The sequence below is a fragment of the Chanos chanos genome, chromosome 5, assembly GCF_902362185.1.
Source record: "Chanos chanos chromosome 5, fChaCha1.1, whole genome shotgun sequence".
In the NCBI taxonomy this organism is placed as follows: Eukaryota; Metazoa; Chordata; class Actinopteri; order Gonorynchiformes; family Chanidae; genus Chanos; species Chanos chanos.
Window position 1 is genome coordinate 12,418,728 of NC_044499.1, and position 21,682 is coordinate 12,440,409.

At 39.7% G+C, this 21,682-nt stretch overlaps 1 protein-coding gene across 1 annotated transcript; it reads right to left on the bottom strand.

Moving 5' to 3' along the window:
* Nucleotides 1-1,992: 1,992 nt before the first annotated feature.
* Nucleotides 1,993-20,448, bottom strand: LOC115812160 (collagen alpha-1(XXI) chain). Its single transcript, XM_030774647.1, has 29 exons — nucleotides 20,361-20,448; nucleotides 19,470-20,033; nucleotides 18,778-18,943; nucleotides 18,243-18,468; nucleotides 17,776-17,949; nucleotides 17,413-17,490; nucleotides 17,293-17,304; nucleotides 17,098-17,175; nucleotides 16,883-16,936; nucleotides 16,706-16,759; nucleotides 16,552-16,605; nucleotides 16,264-16,317; nucleotides 15,769-15,822; nucleotides 15,464-15,517; nucleotides 11,105-11,158; nucleotides 9,435-9,446; nucleotides 9,192-9,236; nucleotides 8,642-8,695; nucleotides 7,987-8,040; nucleotides 7,719-7,772; nucleotides 5,592-5,663; nucleotides 5,357-5,392; nucleotides 4,849-4,893; nucleotides 4,505-4,537; nucleotides 4,164-4,310; nucleotides 4,006-4,060; nucleotides 3,274-3,465; nucleotides 3,007-3,084; nucleotides 1,993-2,183 (listed from the first exon to the last, which is right to left on the bottom strand). Exons 1-29 carry the CDS (start codon nucleotides 20,446-20,448, stop codon nucleotides 1,993-1,995), a joined length of 2,832 nt encoding a protein of 943 aa, XP_030630507.1.
* Between the last annotated feature and the right edge of the window lie 1,234 nt (nucleotides 20,449-21,682).

Consider the following 21,682-nt stretch of genomic DNA (forward strand, 5'->3'; position numbering starts at 1 on the left):
TTAAATCACTTACCTCTGCAGTGAATCAGCAGTGACCGATTTAGTCTTATACCGGATTGATTTTAGTTACCTCTGGCTGCCTGACTGAGTCTGTAGCTGAATGTGTGAAACTCAGAATGATTTCCACTGAAGGACTGCGGTGACTGACTTGAAAAAAAGGAAGGCTCTGAACATCACAAAAAGAGGAAATGTGAAGAACCTGATTAATCATGAAAGTCTTCTCGTCCTCTCTCTGAGTATCATGTCCAAAAAGTGGCAACAGTGGTTACAAAATGCAGGATAGTTTTGATAAGGTTAAGAAAAGTAGAAGAAAAAATATCTAGATGAGCAAAAGGGAAAAACAAATGAATTTTGACATGGGGAAATAAATTCTACCATCAGTTTAGCTGGGGGGAAAGAAAACATGCTAAAATCACAGTAGGTGGTGACTATTTTCAACCATTATACCCAACATTTTTAACTGAAATACATTGCATAATTCTGTTCCAGCATAACCACTGAGATGTCCTGAGAGGTTCGCGTAGGTACTTTTCACCTCATCAGCTCTGTTTTTGCTGCCGTAATATGCATTGTTACACACTTGTGTAGAGGCCTCTGTAATGGTTCTCTGGCTGTGTTATGTACAATATTTAGATTTCTTTTTCTGCACATAAGTATAGTTGACATAAACTCTTTTTTTTAAACTGATAATTCTCCATTCTGCCAACCGAATACAGTATTAAACGCTGCATTTTTTGTGCACAGCATATCCATCTAGACTGTTTTTGAAGTACTACAGAAATACAAGGCTATTTGTACATAGTTGTAATTATTACATTTATATTCATGTTTGACAAGAGCTGAAAAATATTAAAAAGTTTATTTAATTAAAAAAGTGTTGCACTGATAAATTCAACAGAACTTAAAGAGACGTTATAATGAACAGTTGAACATATGTGTAAAACCTGAATATTAAACAGAACAAGCCAATAAAACAAATCAAACAAACAAACAAAAGAACAATACCCCTCTATACTCAGATCAAATGAAAGTGCAACCACACATTTGTGGAGAGTTCTTTGTTCTTTCTTTTTGTGGTTGCAGGAATAGATGATAAACTTAAGAAACAGCACATGTAGTAGTCAATTAGAAAAACTCTCCAAATGAAAACGTTACAAGAACAAAATCTCAAAATTCAGAAAATGATACATGCAGTTGTTGACTTAGGTATGATTTGTGCATTGCACACAGAAATACACACACACACACACACAGAACACACATCCATTGAAGAGGTAGCTCAACTAAGACAGTGCAATGCATGTGTCTGTTTACAAATGAAATGCATTAAAAAAAGAAACAATTTTCATTTTTCTTTAAAACATTGCTGTAATATGTGTGTGTGTGTGTGTGTGTGTGTGTATACACATATACATACACATACACACACATACATACATATTTAATTAAGTGGAACAGTACTGGTACAGAGCGAGATAAGAATTCACAACAGCTCATTCTCCTTGTTCCATCAGCTCTGTTTGTGTATGTCTGCAGAATCATACGCCACAATTCTGACTCCACATGGTGTTGTCTGCATATGAAACAGCAACACTCTAATGCTCCAGTAATTGTGTAAACACCTCTTACAAACCTCCATGAAGAAAATATCTCTCAGATGATCTTGATATATGCTACCTGCTATATCAGTTTCTCACATCTAACTGCAATGACAAGAAAAATGAAAATAAACTCATGCCCATACAAACAACTGATAATAGTAATGTCTTCTCCATGTTGTCTATGATGTATCAATAATATGCTATAATGTCATTTTTTGACAGTTTTAAATTGGGTATGAATGAAGAGCTGTTGGGTCGAGGTCAGTGCTGAGTGATGTATCTTTGAATATAATGACAAAAAAAAAACCATGGTCTCTTTAGTGAATCTGTAACCACAATTTAAAAATAGATACAGAGGGCATCACGTGGGCTGACTCTTACTGGCAGCATATTAGAAATTAGGTCCTTTGCTGAATCGGTCTTCTCTTATGCTGTAGGCCTGGTAGCAGGAAGACAGGTCACATACCCCATTTTGCCCTGGGGCACCAGGTTTCCCCGGAGGCCCAGGTGAGCCTGGTTTCCCTGGATCACCTGGGAGGCCCCGATATCCATGCCCATCGTTGCCACGTGGTCCCTGCAGCCCTGACATAGCAAAACAGATTTTCATGAGAATTAATTTTTTAATTTTGTTTTTACTTTAGATATTTCATTGGGAAATTAGGAATCTGCATTTAACCCATCTGTGGGCAGTGAACACACACACATAAGGACCAGTGAGCAATGAGTACCCACACACACACACACTAGGACCAGTGAGCAGCCGCTTCAGCCGCGGCGCCCAGGGAGCAGTTGGGTGTCCGGTGCCTTGCTCAAGGGCACTTCAGCCTTGGTTGCTGAGGGAGGGGAAAGCGCTGTTCATTCACTCCAGGGGATGGAACTGGTGACCTTTAGGCCACATGTACCTCATTCAATGCTAAAACAACTTTGCATACAAAGGCTTTTCAGTTGATCTAGAACCATGACCACGGCTGGTCGAGATGTTTGTTTTTGCAAAAATTCAACAGTTGTGTTAACCATGCAGATGAAATAAAATAAGGCAAAACTATAGGTCAGAGCATGAAAATGCCTTATACACTGGTGTATTTCTCAGAAGTGTGAGTGAACGTAAACATCAGCACTGACAGCTTGAAAAATATAATGCTTTTCATATTGCCATGCACCGTGCAGATGCACAGTGGCGTTAAGCCAAAGTTATGAGTCATGCTCAAACATTTTGAAAGCATATAGACCAGCCTAACTCAGACCAGTGTTCTAAGCACAAAGTAACATTAATACAAAACAATACATTCAAATTGCATTGTGGTGCTTCTTCTGTGACATGTTATATATATTCTACATTCCCCATTTGTACCTGAGTTATACTGTCTCACAGAATTTCTTTTTTTATGTAATTGTGGTATATTACCTGGTGGGCCAGGAGGTCCTGGCAACCCTACGTCCCCTTCTCCTTTGGCACCTTTCATACCCATGGGTCCTATGTCTCCTGGACATTCAAGTCAAACAAAAGGTATATCACACATTGCCACTGCAAAAACGGAAAAAAGTGTCGATAGCTGCCTTGCAGTAAACCATCCTTTGGGAACCAAATATGACAAATTTTGTTAAATGTCCTCAACAATGAGTTGAGAAGATAAGAACTTTCTCTGGGCTCACTGTATCTGACTTTCCTGACCTTTGACTCCCTGTGGTCCTCTTCGTCCTGGAGTACCAGGGTACCCCTGGATGCCAGGCCTGCCTGGGTGCCCAGGAACTCCACTCGGACCTGCAGGACCGGGAGGGCCCGGGTCACCTGGTGGCCCCCGCATCGTCACACAGTGTTGACAACGTCTTGATTCCACCATATGAAGAAGTTGTGGTAGCTGATCTGTAGTAGGGTGATGATGGAAGTTACTTGGGAAGGTTAAGAAAGAACTATGCTTTTCTTTTACATTTGAAAATAAATTTGTTGGTGGTACATGTGTGATATTTTAGTGATATACAGTATATTGCTTCATTGTTTGGGTAGAAAACAACATGATGATGTTAAACGTTGTGTAAAACTGCTGGCTATGAAAAAAATGAGATTGGGCAATGAAACATGCCTAACAGATTTGGCTCTTTCCTCTAAAATGGAGAATTGAAAGCCACAGGCTTCCCACCTCTCCAGATGTTTCCAACATTCATCTAACTGAAAGTGCGACTCCGCACACGCAGGGTTGATGCATTATCGTCAGTGACATGTGCTACGCAACACGGACACTGTGAGTCATATTCAAGTGGCCTGAAGTTATTAATAAATTTTCACTTCAAATTTTGTTTCCAATTCTTCAGAATGCAATCAAGGTTGTCATCAAACACTTTTTTTGTCGGAACAACACAACAAACACAACAAGTGAATAACTAAAGTCAATGAGAGGGTAAATACTCTGCAGCACAGAAGCACAAATCTTCATCAAATGTTCCTCTGAAGGCGGCTTTCCCTGAAACACAATGCATATGCTATAAGTCAGACTCTAATGGGTTAATCAGTCTATTCAGGAGTTGGCAATGATGAAAACTCAACACTGAGAAATGCACACTTACTGGTTTCCCTGGATAACCAGGCACTCCGGGTTGTCCCGGTAACCCATCCTGGCCTGGAAAGCCTCGTGGCCCAGAGGGTCCTGTTGGACCCACGTCTCCCTTTTTCCCATCAGCCCCTCTCACCCCTGGATCCCCTGCAATGCCTCTCTGAGAATAATGGAGTAAACAGAGAAAAGCCTGACTTCAAAAACAGCGAGAACAACTTTAAAATGCTGAGATGAAAAATATGACAGTAGCAAAGCTACGACCTCTAAAGTTTTGACAGTTAACCTTGCGTACTAGACATGTCTTTTGGAATTATGTCATGATACATTTGTGCTCAGTCAAGCATTGCCACTTACTTCTCCTTTGCTTCCTCTTAGTCCAGGCTGGCCCTGCAGAAAAATGTTAATGTAATTCAATAAACCACATAAAAATACATAAAGAAGACCAGTCTTATGAGGATTACAATACACTCTTAGAAGGAAGTACAGGTTTTACCTTATGTTTTTGCATATATTGCACTAATAAGGTTGTGGGACAAATGTAATTTGAAACTAAACATTTCAGTAGAACAGTACTGTAGCCATTTAACCAGCTGTAATCATGAGCCAATATATAACATATGGTAAAGCAATTTTGTAACAATTACTTTACAGTCATCATACCACAAATCAAAAAAAATCAAACATCAACAGTTACATACGGGCAACCCAGGAGCCCCAGACGGACCTTCATTGCCTTTTTCTCCCTGGAATGGAAAACATGTACATCGGGTTCCTATAGTAACACTGCCCATTCACAGATTAACAACAACTGTTTTGCAAACTCAACTCTCACATTGAGTTGAGCAGAGGTGTGAACTGTGTGTGTGAACTGTGTGTGTGTGTGTGTGTGTGTGTGTGTGTGTGTGTGTGTGTGTGTGTGTGTGTGTGTGCGTGCGTGTGTGCGTGTCTATGTGTCTGTGGTTACTGCATGGTTAGATCTCTGTTGAGTTTGTGAAGGTGTTAAAAAAAACAAGGCTTTTTTTTAAACTTATGTGCAACAACACACATTTCAGTCAGACTATGCATCAGCCACAACCCAGCCATTTCTGTTGAATTTGTGAGAGTGGTAAAAAAACAATAAGGTGTTGCTGACTTGCACTGATATGCGTGTCAACCAGACTAAGCATCGGCCACAACCCAACCATTATCACAAAGTCATAAAAATACCTGAATTCCTTTTGGGCCAGGGGTGCCTGCATCTCCCTATGAAACAGAAAAAAAAACTATTATCATTACATTTTGTTATCTGGAAACAAGATGAAAAAAGAAAATAGTAACTGAAAGTCACGTAGTTCACAGGCTGTTGCAGTAACACTGATGGAATATTAAATCATAGTAATATGCGTCATATTGTATGAGATACATTACAGCAACAGACTCCAAAGAAGTGAAAGAGTCAGACCTTATGACCTTTAAATCCTGGCAGCCCTCTTTCGCCTGGTGGCCCTTGAACTCCATGTTCACCCTGAGACCCCTACAGGATACAAACAGATGTGATCACAAACCACGTTAACACCGTACACATTGAAAACACCAAAACATCAGAAGTTAAGTTAGTTATTCTTTATTTCTTTCTATAGGGAAATTCATGTCTGTGTTTAACCTATCCTAACTGCTCTGGAGCAGCAGTGGGCCGGCACTGTACAGCATTTGTATGGACCGGTTCCGGGTCTGAGCCAGCGCCTTCCTAACAGGCAATGGTAGGAGCGTCATATCAGGGGTGTATCTATGGCACCACCCTGGTGAAAACATCTAAGTAAATTTCGACGAAATTAATTAATTGAAGGGACGTGAATCAATGTTAGATTAGACTGTTAGAACACCACAACAGAATTACATTTCACTGTATAGAATTGAGGTATTCATGGGAAGTGTTCATGTAGCAAGTATTAAGTTCAAACATTGTGAAGAAGCAGTCACTATAAATCTATCACACAGAGGAGTGGTTAGTAATGAAGCTGAGGTAGTTTGTTACCCTACGATATGACTGTGTATCAACAATGTGAATTACTTTCACTTTCATCCTGACCACATCTACAAAGATATTAGGGTGAATCCAATTACAATTACAATTTAGTTATTTGGCAGACGCTTTTTACCAAAGCGACTTACAATCAGTGCATCAGTCGGATTTCTAATACCTTGTGAGCAGAGATCACAATAAAACTGAGCGTCAAATTGTCAAATTTTTTTTCTTTAAACATAATTTCAAAACAATACATATTTATTTTGGTTAATATGTTTATTATATTTATGTTATTACATCGTACATGTTTGTATATCATTTATATCCATAATATGTTAGTCATTCAAACTTAATACCCTTATATTTAAATCAAGCCGAAGCATATGCCATTTCTCTTACCTCTTGCTTTTTGGGGTCAACTTCCTGTTTGATGCTGACCACAACTGCCCCCCCCCCCCCCCCCCCCCCCCCGGAATTATGTCATGTGGCTTTGGTCATGTGGTTCCACAGCAAGGTCTCGGCACCTTTGACTTACACTTTTCAGGGCAGAGGTATAATGCCGTGTTTTTTTACGCTGTCTCAATTTATCTGACGTCCCACGATACCCGAATTCACCCCGTATCATTTTTCTTGTCCGTCTTTATTGACAAATGTCATTACTTGACTCGTTTTGCACTGTCAGTCAGTCAGGAGCCTTTGATATTTGTTTTTTGACTTTCGTGTTATCATGTGGTGGCTGAGGGAACGTGTGTGGGAGCAGCTTCACCGCAGGATATTCTAAGCACAACTGCGGCAGGAACTAACTGATTCAGATGTGCTGAAAACGGTGCGAGGAGCTTAGAAATGACTCGAGAGATGACAGCAAAAAAAGCTAGGGTTAGCTGTTCTTAGTACCAGCAGAGATGAACACGGCCTTACTTAAAAGAAATGTTTACTTTTGTCGGTGCAAAAAAAAAAAAAACAACGACTCCTAAAGGATAAAGTGTCTATTTTGTTTACCTCAGGATCAGGGAAATAAGCGCCTTTAAGAATTTACTGTCACATCTCAACAGAGTCGTGTTTTGTTTAATTTAATTGGGGTATCTTTTTTTTCTTTTTTTTTTTTTCACCTTGCCCCTTTGAAAACGAGTACACTGAGTGCATTAAATGCCTGATTCTTTAAGACTTTGACTCAAGTTGATTTTTTTTAAATAGGTGATCTGCACCTTCACTGCAGCCACTCCTCTGTGGTTGTATCTGTGCTTTAACTCAGATGTAATACCTGAACACTCCAGATCACACTTCACTGACAACTAGACGGTCTGAGAGGCAAATGAGGAGCGTTTTTCTCCCAAAGCCATTTTGTCTTTAAGCCATTAGAATGAAATGTCTTTAAAAGGAGGCTTCAGGCCAGAGGAATTCAACAGAACAAAGTACAGTATAAGTCAAAGCATAACACTTTTAAATGATTGCTGTTATTTCCTTTACCCTGAGGAGAGAAAATGTCAGCTGTAGGAGGATGGAAATTATTTGAGGTCCGGGGAACCCCCCCATACCCTACAACTTAAAGTCAAACAGACTCACTTTAGGGCCTGGTGTCCCAGGACGTCCATCCTGTCCAGGCATCCCTGGGTTCCCCTGAACAACACCAAAAATACACAGTATTCTGTCTAAGACAGTGTTTTGTTTTCTTTTTTTTTACAAAATCACCACAAAAATATGGAAGTGAAACTCGTGTGTTCTACTGATAATTTATAAGTCTCCACACTTCCACACATACACACACACACACACACACACAGGCACACACACGCGTGCACGCACACACACACACGCACACACACACACATACCTTTGGACCAGTTCTGCCCTCTGCACCAGGTGGTCCGGCTGGGCCCTGGACACCCTAGGATGCAAAAGCAAGAAAAAAAAAAAAACTTTTTCTACTATTGATTAATTTTTTCAAATGCATCACAGTGATTTCTGTCAAGGTTTGTGTGCAACCAGAAAAAAAAATCTACAGAACTGAAAACTGACAAAAACACTTTCTTTAGTAAAAATGGGAAAGAGAAGTCAGTGAAATATATTAGCAGATTAAAAATGAAAGTAACTAGTTAGATGAAAAATTTGGGTATATACAAATAAGATATTTAATATTTCTCAGAGAGATTTAAACACTGAGGAAATAAACCAAATTTAGATAATCAAAAACAGATTAACAATCTGTGGTTTCTTCAGAGATTGTTTCTTAAACTCCTTTCAAATATCAAAGCAGTACTACTTATTGTCAATAGATGGCAGCATAATTCCAAAGTCCTCTGGAGAAAGCAACATGACAGAATTGTAGGACTTCTCAAATATTCCTAATCTTAAGGTTTGTCCATGTATTTTCTTCATCTATTTAAAGTGTTTATAACTGTGTTTATTCTGCTTGGGATCAGTGCCAGGGATTCATATTAACTTATAAAGTATCATGTGTTATGCAGTAGGTCCTACTTTCAACATACCTGAGGTCCTTTTGACCCGGTCAGACCAGTTGGACCTGGTAATCCACGCTCACCCTGTAACAGACATTCATCCATGTACTTAATACCCATACTTAAAGCTATGCAAAGAATGATTATAATAAAACGCATACATGGCAGAGCAGAGAAAAACAGGCCTACAAGCAAGGTACAAGTGAGAAACTGCACAGGTTTTTATTACAACTGCAGTTACTTGTTCTCTTTGGATAGCATAACAAGTTCCACAAATAAAAAGACAGTACTCCTGCATAGTAAACTATTTACAAAGTCATGCATTAAGGTGTGAATCCAATAGGGCTCATGTAAAATGAAAAAATGCTTTCACAGTGCTTGCATGACTCAATGACAAAACTGGAGGGGCTATGTATGGATGGTGCAGAAAGTGTATGGAGTACTGTTATCCATCCTTTCATTGGAGGATGGATGCATTCTAACTCTTCACATCAGGGTTCACCCTAGAAATACATACAAAGGTCAAAGCCTTACAGCTGTGTTGTCAGTCCATCACTGTAAGTTGTATGTATAACCGTACCTGTGGTCCAACTGTCCCCATCTCTCCAGGAAGGCCCCTAATACCCTGTCAAACACAAAAAAAATGAAATGTATTAAAGAAACGTGTGTGAAAAAAAGAACCAAGTGATTATTTGGTTCCACTTAATTTCATACGAGAAGCTATAAGATTAATTGTACCCAGTTTGCTCCAAACTCATGGCTATTACATCCTGAGTTCATCAGAAGTAAGATATGCAATCACAGAGATTCTTATTACACTTACTGGAAACACATCCTGTGTTTTCACACATTTTGAATCTTGTCATGCGAACACATCTCTTAATCTCAAACTGTATGTGTCAGGCACTCCCAAACATCTTGTAATCCGTTTAATTTACAGGCAAGCAGAGCTCTCCCTCATTAGCTATGTAATTGCACATGAGGGTAAACATGATGAAAGATGGGAGAAACACAAATCCAAGCGTCTAGTTATCCACTGATGCACTGCCCATTTCAAAGGTCCCCCCGCCCGCCGCGGCTCAGACATATTCTCTGAAATCTGAATTTCTTTTTCAAAAATGAGCCAGCCCGTGAACTAGATGCATTACTCATGCAAATACCTCAGTGAATATATGAAACTGAATTTTGGGAAATACTCTTTCTAAATGTGCATGGGTGGATAGAGGGGAAGTGAGGGATCACACACAGTCAAAAAAAAAAAGAGAGAGAGTCAGAGAGCTATGAAGGCAGATGAAAGAAGAGAAGAGAGATGACCCTTGAATGAGAGTAGCGAGAGACATTTGTTTACATTAGTTTCTGGAAACATCACTCTGTCTACCTGCTGAGGTTTTGTTTTTGTTTTTTTTATATTTGGTCTTGAAACTTTTCTGCTGAAGAGAGCAAAAAGAACATCCTGAGGTTGACCGCAGTCTCAGGAGGGAGGAGTCTGCATTTACCATTAATTCACTCACAGAGATTTAAATAGATTGCCACCAACTGATATTAAACAGAAATGTACATACCGCAGATGGGTAAATGTTCTGAAAAGGCCAGCGTCACCTCAAAATGGTACCGCTGCTGAGACGGTACGAACATTCAGCTCGAGATATTTAAAGTCTTATATTTATATATGTTGAAACCACATCACACACTCCACTTAATTGTTCAAAGTAAGTATGAAACCAAACACAGATGGAATGGATACGCAATCTGTGGCACATCAGGACACATCCACTAAATGTCATGCCTCAACTTTGAGAAAAAAAAAAAAAATGTCTTTCAGTGATGAATACAAATCCCAGATAAATAGATGGGTTAGGGTTGAGCTGCCAGGCTCTGAGGTCTATTCAGATAGTGAAACTAAAATTATAGCAGCTGGTTACTGCTCTGACAAACGAGTCCTGACCCCTAGAAAAGACAGACCTTTCAATGGAAAGGTTTCTGTCTCAGGTATGGTCATCCCAGTGAAAAGAAGAGGGGGAATTTTTGATCAGCGTTCATGGTTCTGAAGTCAGTTTAGAGCTTTAGGTGAACTGTGTGATCATATACGTGTCTGAATGGAGAGTGTAGTGTTCCATGTGTGCGTACACACACTAGCAATGCATTCTGGGAGTTAGTAAACACTGTGGTCACATCATCACTATATCTGGAGTGTGTCTGGAGTGTTGTCAACTAAAACAGCCTGGTTATTTTAATTTAAAAGCCTCAAGTCTTTTAGGTGGCCTTTGAAATTCTGTATGGCTTCACTGTGTGTGTGTTGGATGAAATGAGGCGAAACAAAGAAAAAAGGAACAAGAAAAATAAAATGTCACAATGATGCCGATGATTAAGACAACAGTAAACCTTGCTGACGGTTACACTAACGTTGACGTGATTAAGACGCTGAGCTGCAGTCTCATTGCATTACTGGAGTTATCGTTGAAACGGAATAAAAATCTCTGAATATTGTCTCACCGGAACGCCCATCTGTCCATCACTTCCAGCCTCTCCCATATCCCCCTTTTCACCCTGTAACAAAAAAAAAGAGTGTGTCTCTCAGAAAAAAAGAATAAAAGAAAGAACAAAACAGGCCAACTACACAATCTTGGAAGAAGTAAGGAGAAATATTTTGTTTTGGGGTGCAATAAAGGAAGTCTTCCCACTCACTGGCGAACAGTGATGGACCATGCTGCTCTCCACGAGAGTAAGTACTAAGTGGCTTACCAGCATGTAACCTACGTTTTGATATGTGACATGGACACTGGACGTGCAGATATAGGCGCATTGCGAACGGGAGTGATGAAAAGCTCCTTTATCAAAAGTTATTGCACCAAGGGCCTGATTTATGCTTATCACACATATGCATAAATGTGCACCCACGCCCACCCACCCAGCCACACACACACACACACACACACACACACACACACACACACACACACACACCTGTCACTTTCACTAGTAAATAGGTTCAGTGAAAGGAGCAGTATGTTTATGAGAGCAGCACATGGGTGCATGCTGTTTGAAGTCCTGAGCCCTTCTGCAACTTCTAACTAACATACGTTAAACAGACCCTGTCATTTGAAAATGAAAAAGCCTGCATGATCTTATAAAAATTCTGGTAAAATGGCTGGTGCTGTAAATATTGAGGAAGACAAGTGCTGATTAGGGGTTGGGAGAAGTCTTCCCACAACATACAATCTTTGCTGTAGTGAGAACTCTGCCAGTCGACTTTTCTCATATCTAATGCTAAGTGCATCTGAAAGCTCAAGGTACGTTTGACCAAGACCATTGGCTGAAGTAGAAAAAAAGTGCTTTGTAATCCTTATGGGAAGAACAGAAACTATGCCATGTGGCAATCTGAGTTGTGTAAGAAATAACCAGAAAGGTTTTTGGAAATGACATTCTTCCCTCATTGTATCACAGGCAGTTAATGTAGTCTGGTCAATCAGTATTGATTTTAACATCAAAACACCTTAAAATACATCACTGCACCTGACGGAAGAGCTTAGAGTCTTGAATATCTCACTGCATGCTATTACAGCAGTTCTACACACACACACACACACACACACACACACATATATATATATATATAAAAACACATATATACATATAACACTGATCTGCATAACTGAAATCACCATGCAAACGTATGTAGATACTGGTCACACTATTTAGCTGCAGTACTCAGTAGACTAGATATAAAGGATATGAAGAAAACAGATCAAGATAAAAACAGCTTAAGATAACACACACAAAAAAAGAAAATGGATCAAGCCGTAAAACATTGCTCACTCTCCAATTTACAAGTGCTAAACATGTGATACTTTCCACGTACATTTTTCACATACCAAAGTGCTACAGCACGTTTCAAAGGATTTTCAAAGAAATTACATGATAGGAACTGAGTATGAGATTTCATGCAGCCTGTTATTATGATCTAAATTTATGCTTCCCCCAAGATGCAGCCAAGATAGCTATGAACATGAAGAAAGTGAAACAAGTTTCCTTTGCTCTGTAAATCACCAAATTACAAACATTACATGCTGTACTGAACTGAACTGTGTTTTTGGACGGTTTATTTACAGAGATAGTGAGGTGTGGGTTTTGAAAATATCGGTGCAGTGTCTGTGGTTACATGTGGGTAGAACATGTGAACACACTCCTCCCGTATCTGTGCTTTACATACACCTCTCAAGGAGACTGTGCAGCATAATTGATACTTCAAATTGTACTTGAATTGTATTCCTTTAAAATTCTCAACATAAATGTCTTGGGTGTATATTGGTAAATGAAAAGAGCTCCATGGTCTATGATTTTCAAGACGTGCAGATGTCTGTGACCTACACCCATAACCATATATACAATGAAGTATGCATGCCCCCATACAGATGGGAGAGAACAGTATGTGCATGTAGGGGGAGGGAAGAGGAGGAGATTTTGCGGGTTTACTATCAAGGAAACATTACTCTTGCATGAAAGACCTCCAACAAAGTAGTTTAAAAAAAAAAAAAGAAAAGAAAAAAGTGCATCAAGAAATAATAGCACGTTGCACCTTCTCCTCTGAAATTATTTCCACCAGCAGATTCAAGAACGGCAATTAAATCGATTTTATGACATTTTTTCCTCGCTAACCCCGTTCGAGTTTTGAAGGGGGATTTTTACGTGCTACTCGCAAAAACTACCGTGCTTTTTTGTTTCAGGTTCTGCCGTTAGCTTTGTTGTTTCGTAATTAATTCATTAATCTATTTATTTTGTATTCAACATCACTCTGATTGTGTTATGAGTGAAACAGACCAGACGTCTGTGCTCAGTCTGGTACGTTTTACGGTCCCTGGGCCCGTGTGCCTTCCTCCTGATTAGAGAGCGGTTCAGTAGGGCATGATGCACCGGCTGCATTGTGGGAAGCCCACCCCAAAAAGAAAGCTTTTGATCTGGGACGCCACATCAAATCACACATCGGTGAACTAATCATCTACTGCATCCACCCAAGTGGGGATGGGGAGCTTTTGGGGTAGAAATCTGGGGTTTATGCTCTAAGTTTAATCAGGCCACAGTGCGCATTGCTGTCTTCTAATCCAAAATGGGAGGGAACTTTATGAACTGTAGACAAACATTTCGCAAGAGTCTAACTCAAGCCAATCCCCAGCTAATTTCAACATGTAAAGTTATTTAAGTTACCAATAATACTGAATATTAGAACATTTTTATTTTTTTCTCATATCCTACAGACATCAGATGTGATTAATTTTCTGTCTGATCACTGGCCATGAGACTTTTTTCCAGCTGGCAAACTGAATGCATTTGATGCATTTGAGGAGTGCAACACAGAGCTTAGGACACAGAACTGATGTTAATATGTACGCATGATTCACCTATAGATTTCCTATAAAACACAACATCCTCGTTAATCTTCCATTCAGCTAATAATTACCGTTTACCAGTGACGGTGACATTTCAATAATGAGGTTAATTAACCGATATAACAAATTTTGAATCATACAGACTGGCTTGTGTGCAACTGTTAGAACTGAACAAACAATGTTTGATGCCAAAATGTTTATCAAAGGCCTTTACCGGTTGTTGTGCATAGTTTTATGGCCAAATAAATGACAGCGTGTCACTAATTTTCACCACATAGAGAAAGAGGGAGTGTTCCCCTCTGGCAGTAAACAGATGCTGGGACAGATGCTGAGCTCTAAAAATAGAGCGGAGTAAAAGACGGCACATTAAGGAGCCTTAGGGAGCTCGGAAAATCCCAGACACGGACACAGGTCGGAGTAGGCTACAGAATCCTCCAGTATAAAATACAGTCTCGACTGAAAATGACCTGGGACATACCAGTAGCTGAAATAAATAACGAATGAAAAAAATATGAAAGTTTAAAAATTAACGTTTTACTTAAATTGGTACAAAACGTTCCATAGACACCGCTGGCCTTTCCTTTAAGCTTCAATAATGTTACCCAAAGATTTACGTCTCAGTCAAATGAAGACTGAAATCTGAACTGGCACTCAACGACCAACAACCAACTTTATAAGATCTATTCTGAGTAACATTCTTTCCTCTTTCTGCCAATGACTAAGCAATGAGCCAACTCCTTCTGTCAATGTTTTGACAACAAACACTTCTATTCCTTATATATATATATACATACAGCACAGCTCACTGTCCAACACCCAGAGTTAAATCATCTGCTACCTGTAATTTAGCTATATAGTTTTATGGATGTTTGAAAGACATTTAGCTTCTGTTGGTTAAACAGCTAAAAAAAGAAATAAATGAAAGAGAGTGGAAGTGGAAGTACTAACATAAATATGCTTTTAAATTCCTAAGAAAAACACTAAAGCAAATGACGATCTGAAAAGAAACTCAGAAGTTTGCCAACGGCTGATGTTTTCCAGTGTCTAGCTGAAATTGTGCTCTGTTTGACTGTCAATTTGATGACTGGAGTGCTTGTTCCGTCTTTAATGATGAATGACGTATTTGACAGATACATATTTACCAAGATACCTGGGCTGAAATCTCTCAAGAGGATGCAGGTGAAGGTGTTTATTCCCTAACAACCATTCTAATCCTGTTGACAGCCTAATGTGTTTAACTATAGCAGCATCACAGAGGAAGCATTGGTTAACTCTCATTAGTCTTTGCCATCAAGCTGTGTCCTTAAATGAGTTATTTGTAAGATGCATAGAGTTTATTTGGATCAGGGTATTGGTTTCAATGTAATCTGTAATCTGTAATCTTTAACACCCTGATACAATGATGAGATTAATTTGGGAAAGTCTGAGGGATTTGTGTGCTGAAAACGTACTGTTACTGACAACCTACCTTTGGCCCAACAGGTCCTGTAAGGCCATCTTTACCAGGTAGCCCAGGTTCTCCCTGCACAGAAACACAAATATTCTTAGTAACATTAATAATGTCTGATCTCCATCCAGTAAGAATTAAGACATTCTGAAGGATTAGCACACTCTGTGTACACATACAACATTCACTGTTTTCTAGAATACTTAATGGTGACCACTAGTCCTTAAACTTCGCTAAGAATGACACTCATAAATAATCCAATGATACTAGATGTCTCTGCATTTGAAATAAAATTTCTCACAGGGGAAGAATGAAAAGAAACTCACAATTGGACCAGGTTTTCCTGGTGGTCCCTGTTCCCCAGGTTCCCCTTGATCTCCCTGACAGATTAGAGTATAGTGAGCAAGGAGGTGCCATATTTTGGACAACACATTATGTACTGTATATACATTATTTCTCATGTGGAAATTTCACCTTTGTTGTTTCCCATGGACCCCTGCTGAGCTTCGAAAGCAGTGGTCCCTTCAGACAAAATAAATATCACAGCTGTTACATATTATAGAACGGTGAAATGGGTTATCGTGTACTCTTAGCCGGCCATTCCTAATACCAGCAACCGACCATTATTTGATCATTTAAACTGCACGCAGTCATTTTTGGACCAATGACTTTGCGCTTCTACAGACTACCGTCGTGTCCCATGCTCTACTGCAGGGTATAGGTTGTTACGTAAAGCACGACAACAACACAGTCCTGGAGGACTGTGCTGTGCTACACGGCTGCACGTTCATCCAGATAACATAAACAAATAAAATCCTCACCATGGGTCCTGGAGGCCCTGGCAAACCTGGAGGACCTTGTATGCCCATGTCACCCTGGAAACAAAAGGTCACAATGTCAGCAAATCAACCGCAAGGAAATTCCTTCTCTTCATCCTCACTGTTATTCATTTCCATTTGTCCAGCTGTGCTAACTGATATAAGATTTGCGTTAATTGATATAAGATTTGCGCTAACTGATATAAGATTTGCGTTAATTGATATAAGATTTGCGCTAACTGATATAAGATTTGCGCCAACTGATATAAGATGGATAACATGAGAACTTACTTTGGGACCGCTCAGGCCTCTGTCCCCTTTCATTCCTGGTGGGCCAGCTTCACCCTGAGTGAGATCAGAAGAGCATTTTACATAAATTCTGTTTTCGCAAATACAGTGGTTAAGTTGGGTGGATAAATACACTATAAGAAACGGATCAACCCACTTGATCCCCCTTCATTCCGGGTTCTCCTGGCGGCCCATTCTCTCCCGGCTTTCCCTAATTGGGGATTAGATTTTAAAGAAGATATTCAAATCACAAGATAATCCAGTTATTGTTGTCCTCATTTCCATTTTTCATCAAATATCTTGAGTGTGTGAGATATTAATGCGCAGTACTCACAGGCTTACCGTCAGGGCCTGGGGGTCCCTCTCGCCCCTTCTCACCTCGGAATCCCTGAGGTCAAACACAGATGCACAGTGAGAAATTCAACTTTTTATTGGTTATGTGCACAAAGTAACCTCATGATTTCAAAATGGACGATTTTTGAGCCCATCCAACAATTCACTCAACCACCCCCATCATCATCACTCTTCATACAATGATATATTACCTACCATGGGGCCAGGAAGGCCAGGGATCCCAGGTTTTCCACTGGGACAGTCACAACTTCCTAAAGCACGCTCCACTGGACACTGTGGGGCAGACACAGGTTTGACATAAAACACTCAGGAAAGAAAGAAAGAAAGAAAGAAAGAAAGAAAGAAAGAAAGAAAGAAAGTTTGAAGGCTGCAGCTGAGGCTGTCACTCACTCTGTTATCGCCCTGTGTGGAAAAAAGGGGGAAAAAATTATATTAATGATAAAAATAAAATAGAAATACATCAAAGATAAAACAGAAGTACAGTGAAGGACATGTCTGCATGAGTCTTACCACAGAGTAGATCTCACACGCTGTCTCCCTCTCACTTTGTGAAGGGTCGCAGTACACTCTCAGTTTCTGGAGCACTATCTGAGCAAAACAGCAGCAAAAGGACAAAAAACAATTTACCTTTGAACTAATCATGTGCTAAAGAACATACTCATTCTTTTACTGTAAAAGTCAACTCTCATCACATGGACTCAGGACCTACATGTCTTGTTATGTTAGGTCTAGTCTGACTTATAAATAATGCAAACTTATGAAAGATACAGAAAACTGTTGAACCGCCAACAATTAAAAGTCACTTCTGTCTATTGCCACATCAAGTGAATGTCTTAAAGATAGCATGCAGTAGCCTCCCTAAATGTCACTCACAGGAACTGTGGTCTCCATGTTGACTTTCTTGGCCAGCTGTGTTCTCCCATTTATATAGATGGGTGACATCTGCTCCAGAAGCTGCTCTTCAATGTGTACATCGTCAAGAAAACAGGTGATACGCTTGGGTTTAACCAAAAACTTTAGCTGGTGCCAGTCTGAGTCAAAGAGTCTCTGTGGAGAGTAGACAGATATAAATGAACTGTAACAAATGGTCAGTCTTTAGATTGTTGTAGAATATGCATACAATGCACAAATGCTGGGAATTAAAAAAAAAAAAGCATATTTGATACGCTTTATCTACACAGTAGTCACCACGTTCCCCCCCCCCCCCCAAAAGCTACACAATTGCTCTGTATCATGTATGGTAGAAAACAGCATTTTGAGCAAATGTAAAAGAAGAAGAGAATCAATACAGTATGTTTAGAAATCACGTGTTTAAATTCTACGAAGGCAACTCCACACACCTTTATTCCTCTGTCGTTGAATATGACATACTGCTCCTTTTTATGAGTGCTGGTACTGGTGAACACGACAGACTTGTCTGCTCCATTGAGTGTTACTGCAACCTGTTTATTTCCATCTTGAGAGAGGACCCTCCAAAGGTCAAACTTCATACGGTTAGCAGGGCTCTTCACACGCAGGGTAGCCACAAATACATAGGCCGGAGGGAGGCCTTCCGGAAATATCTCTCTGAGGAGTACATTGACATTGTCATTTGCTACGTTTGAAAAATGTGCCTTTGGATTAAATGAAATGCAAGTACGAATTATAAAACAAAAATTACATTAAACAGTACACAGAATTTATGAAGGTTGGCCATATAGGGCATACGAGTTTTGTCATGTTCTCACTCCAGAGGAAAAGTATGCTATGGAGTCAAAATAGAATCGATTTAGCCTTCCAGATAAATTTCATATGCCGTTTATGTCTTGTTTATGAAAGCCTTACAATGCGTAATGGGTTTTTAACTAACAAAGTGTTTTTTTAAAAAAAAATCACCTTGTACTTTCGGTGATGTCCAGGCGAGAGCTCAGCAAGTAGGCTGTCTCTGAGATCAAGGAGCCCTGAACCTTCTTAGCCATCTGGTCAGCTTTCATCAAGATCATTAAGTCAAAGCCCTTAGCCTGGTTGGCATTCCCATTGATCGTGAAGGGACACACAGATTCTAAGGATGAGAGTGCTTTGTCAGTTTTGCAGCCTGCTGTCTTCAGATTTGTTGAGGCAGAACATAGTAAAAGTAAGGACTATGATATAAAACTGCAGATAAAAAGGACAAAGGATGATAATCTCCGCTATGAAACATCTTTGCATTGTTCAGAATTACTGAAGTAACAATGTTGATAGTTATGAGGAAAAGAAATGGTCCCATCACCATCAGCGAGTAATATGTATGAAATGCACCAGCCGTCAAATACGATCAATGAGTAAGTTAGCTAAAAGCTGTCGAAGTGAGGAAAAGCCCCAAAGTGTTGAAAAGCTTCCCTTGAACCAGACACACATGTTAGTTATCCATACTCAGATCACAGGCCCAACTAAACAGGCCCAAAGAGAAATGTGATCCAGTATGGTGCATGAGCTCATCCCAGGCTTACATACAGACGTTTAGACGCTACGACCTACAAGGGCCCATGAGTGTCTACACATTCCTCTCCTGGACTTAACTATATGCAGCAGTCTCAACCCTCACTCACCCTCACACAGTTTCTGCTCCATCACGTCTCGTATATTTCCTATGGAAGTGTAGTCCTCAACAGACAGCACATAAGTGGAAGGGGGATCATTAGCCATGGACACTAACTCAGAGTTAGTTATCTCATTCCCTACACCCACAGCAAACAGGACAATATTCTGGGCTTTTGCCTCCATTGTCGCGTCCACAACATCGTCTTGCGACCGTCCGTCTGTCAGCACCACAGCGATACGATTCCTAGCGGGCTTAGTGGTGTAGTTTGGCATAGAGAAGACATGGTCTGTGGCAAATTTAATGGCACGTCCTGTCTGGGTCTTGCCGCCAAGATAGCTGATTTTGGCAATGTCTTGAAGGAGCTCTTGGCTGCTTTGGTGCTTCCCCAGTGGGATCTCTAGACGTGGAGTGTCACTGTACTGGATTACAGCCACCTGCGTGTGTCTAGAGCTAATGTCAAAGCCTCTGGTGATGTTGATGAGCCATTGTTTGGCTGTGTTGAAGTTTGGCACACCCACGCTGGAGGAGCCATCGATGATGTACACAATGTCATTAGCTGTAGTGCTACAACCTGTAAGTCCAGTAAAGTGTATGGATACGGTTGTAGACGTTGAAATCACAAGTTTTTCAAAAAAGGAACCAGTGAAAAACACCTCTAGCCTTAGAATATGCTCTAAGCACCAGGTTCATACCATGGTATCAGGATCAGAAAAAATTTTAAAGAAAAATAGCTATATTTTACCATCATAATAAGCCTCCTCTAAGGAACTTTTATAGTTTCACTGATTTTTTTTCATCATTACAACTCTGAGAAAAGAATGCTTTATTGAAAGCATGTCAGTACAAATTGGTGGTAACAATGAAATAATTCTGATGGAAGAATAACTTGATCACAAACCGGCTTGATTTCCCTCTTGCTCCGCTGATCCACTGATGTGACACAGGGACAGACAGACTAAGAACGATCCTATGGTCCATGGCTTCATGGTACGACAACACATTCAAAAAACCTGCATAAGGAAAAAATGGATTGTATTTATTTTCCATAAATATTTCAGAACATTTTGCTGACCGAGTCTCTACGTCTCATTTCCATAAAGCATTGTGAAAATAGGTTTCAACACAACAAACAACATCAAAATGCTTAAAAATGTGGTATTTGATATTGTCGGGCACAATTAATGTAGCTAAAAATAATTAAACTCTTGCAAAAGTGTGAGCTGAATATTAATGTTAAGAACAACCAGAACCTGAAATTCGTGAAGGAAAATGGATCAATTTTAAACGCATGCTAACCAGTGTGGAATGGATTTACATAGCTTCTTACCTCTCCCTCAGTATGGAAGTCTGTAGTAAACTCTATAATACGCTAACACCTGAAATTAGACTCAGCGAGAATTTCCAGGTTTGTATCTCATCATCTTCAGTGCATGTTGGTGGGCTAAACAGGAGCTGCAGAAAATACTGCCCAAGATCATTTTATATCCCCTCACACACTGTCGTCACACTCCACATACTGAATGAGAGGGCAAGAGACAACTATGCTTCAGAGAGAGGGAGGAGTACTGGTTAAACCCCCCACAAAACCACCATTTAGAAATCAAACTCAAGTTTCAAGGTTACTGACTCCGCTAGTTGACAAAAATAGTTCAGCTCAAACTGCCAATATTTTCAAGATAAATTAATATTAACATTATATTTGGTTTGTGTGGTGCCCTTCATGCTGTAGAGCAGACAATTATCCTCACTTTTTTTTTTTTAAAGTCGGAGTTAGAGTCTGTAAAAATATTTATTAAATTTATGGGCAGACACATTAACACAGATGTGCGTAACATTTACTCAAGGCAGGAGTTCTATGGAAGTGGAACTACTGACTGCTACTGGTCTTCAAAAGCCAGTTTCTGAATGGAAAAATGGTTTCAGTGGAAGTGATGGATTTGGATAAAAATGGCAACTTTAGCTAAGCTAAACGGTTCACTTTGTGTATATTTATGAACCACAGACTTACACACAACCCCCCTGTTAAAACAATCTGGGATTAGCAAGAATATTTTAAGTCAAAGGTGTTATGAAGAATCCTCAAACCCCACAAAGACCACACCGGGATTGAAGTGAAGATTAGCAAAATGAAGAGTAATGAGATGGCAATATTTAAAAAAATATTAAATTAATTCATGAATACATCAAATAGGACCTTATTTCTGTTCCCTTTACATAAGT

Excerpts from the sequence above, each read along its gene's own strand:
- LOC115812160 (XM_030774647.1), bottom strand. The coding sequence starts at position 20,448 with ATGAAGCCATGGACCATAGGATCGTTCTTAGTCTGTCTGTCCCTGTGT. Across the intron at positions 20,034-20,360 it reads GCAAGAGGGAAATCAAGCCG|GTTGTAGCACTACAGCTAAT; the intron begins GTTTGTGATCAA and ends CTGGACTTACAG. Across the intron at positions 18,469-18,777 it reads GACATCACCGAAAGTACAAG|AGAGATATTTCCGGAAGGCC; the intron begins GTGATTTTTTTT and ends TGTACTCCTCAG.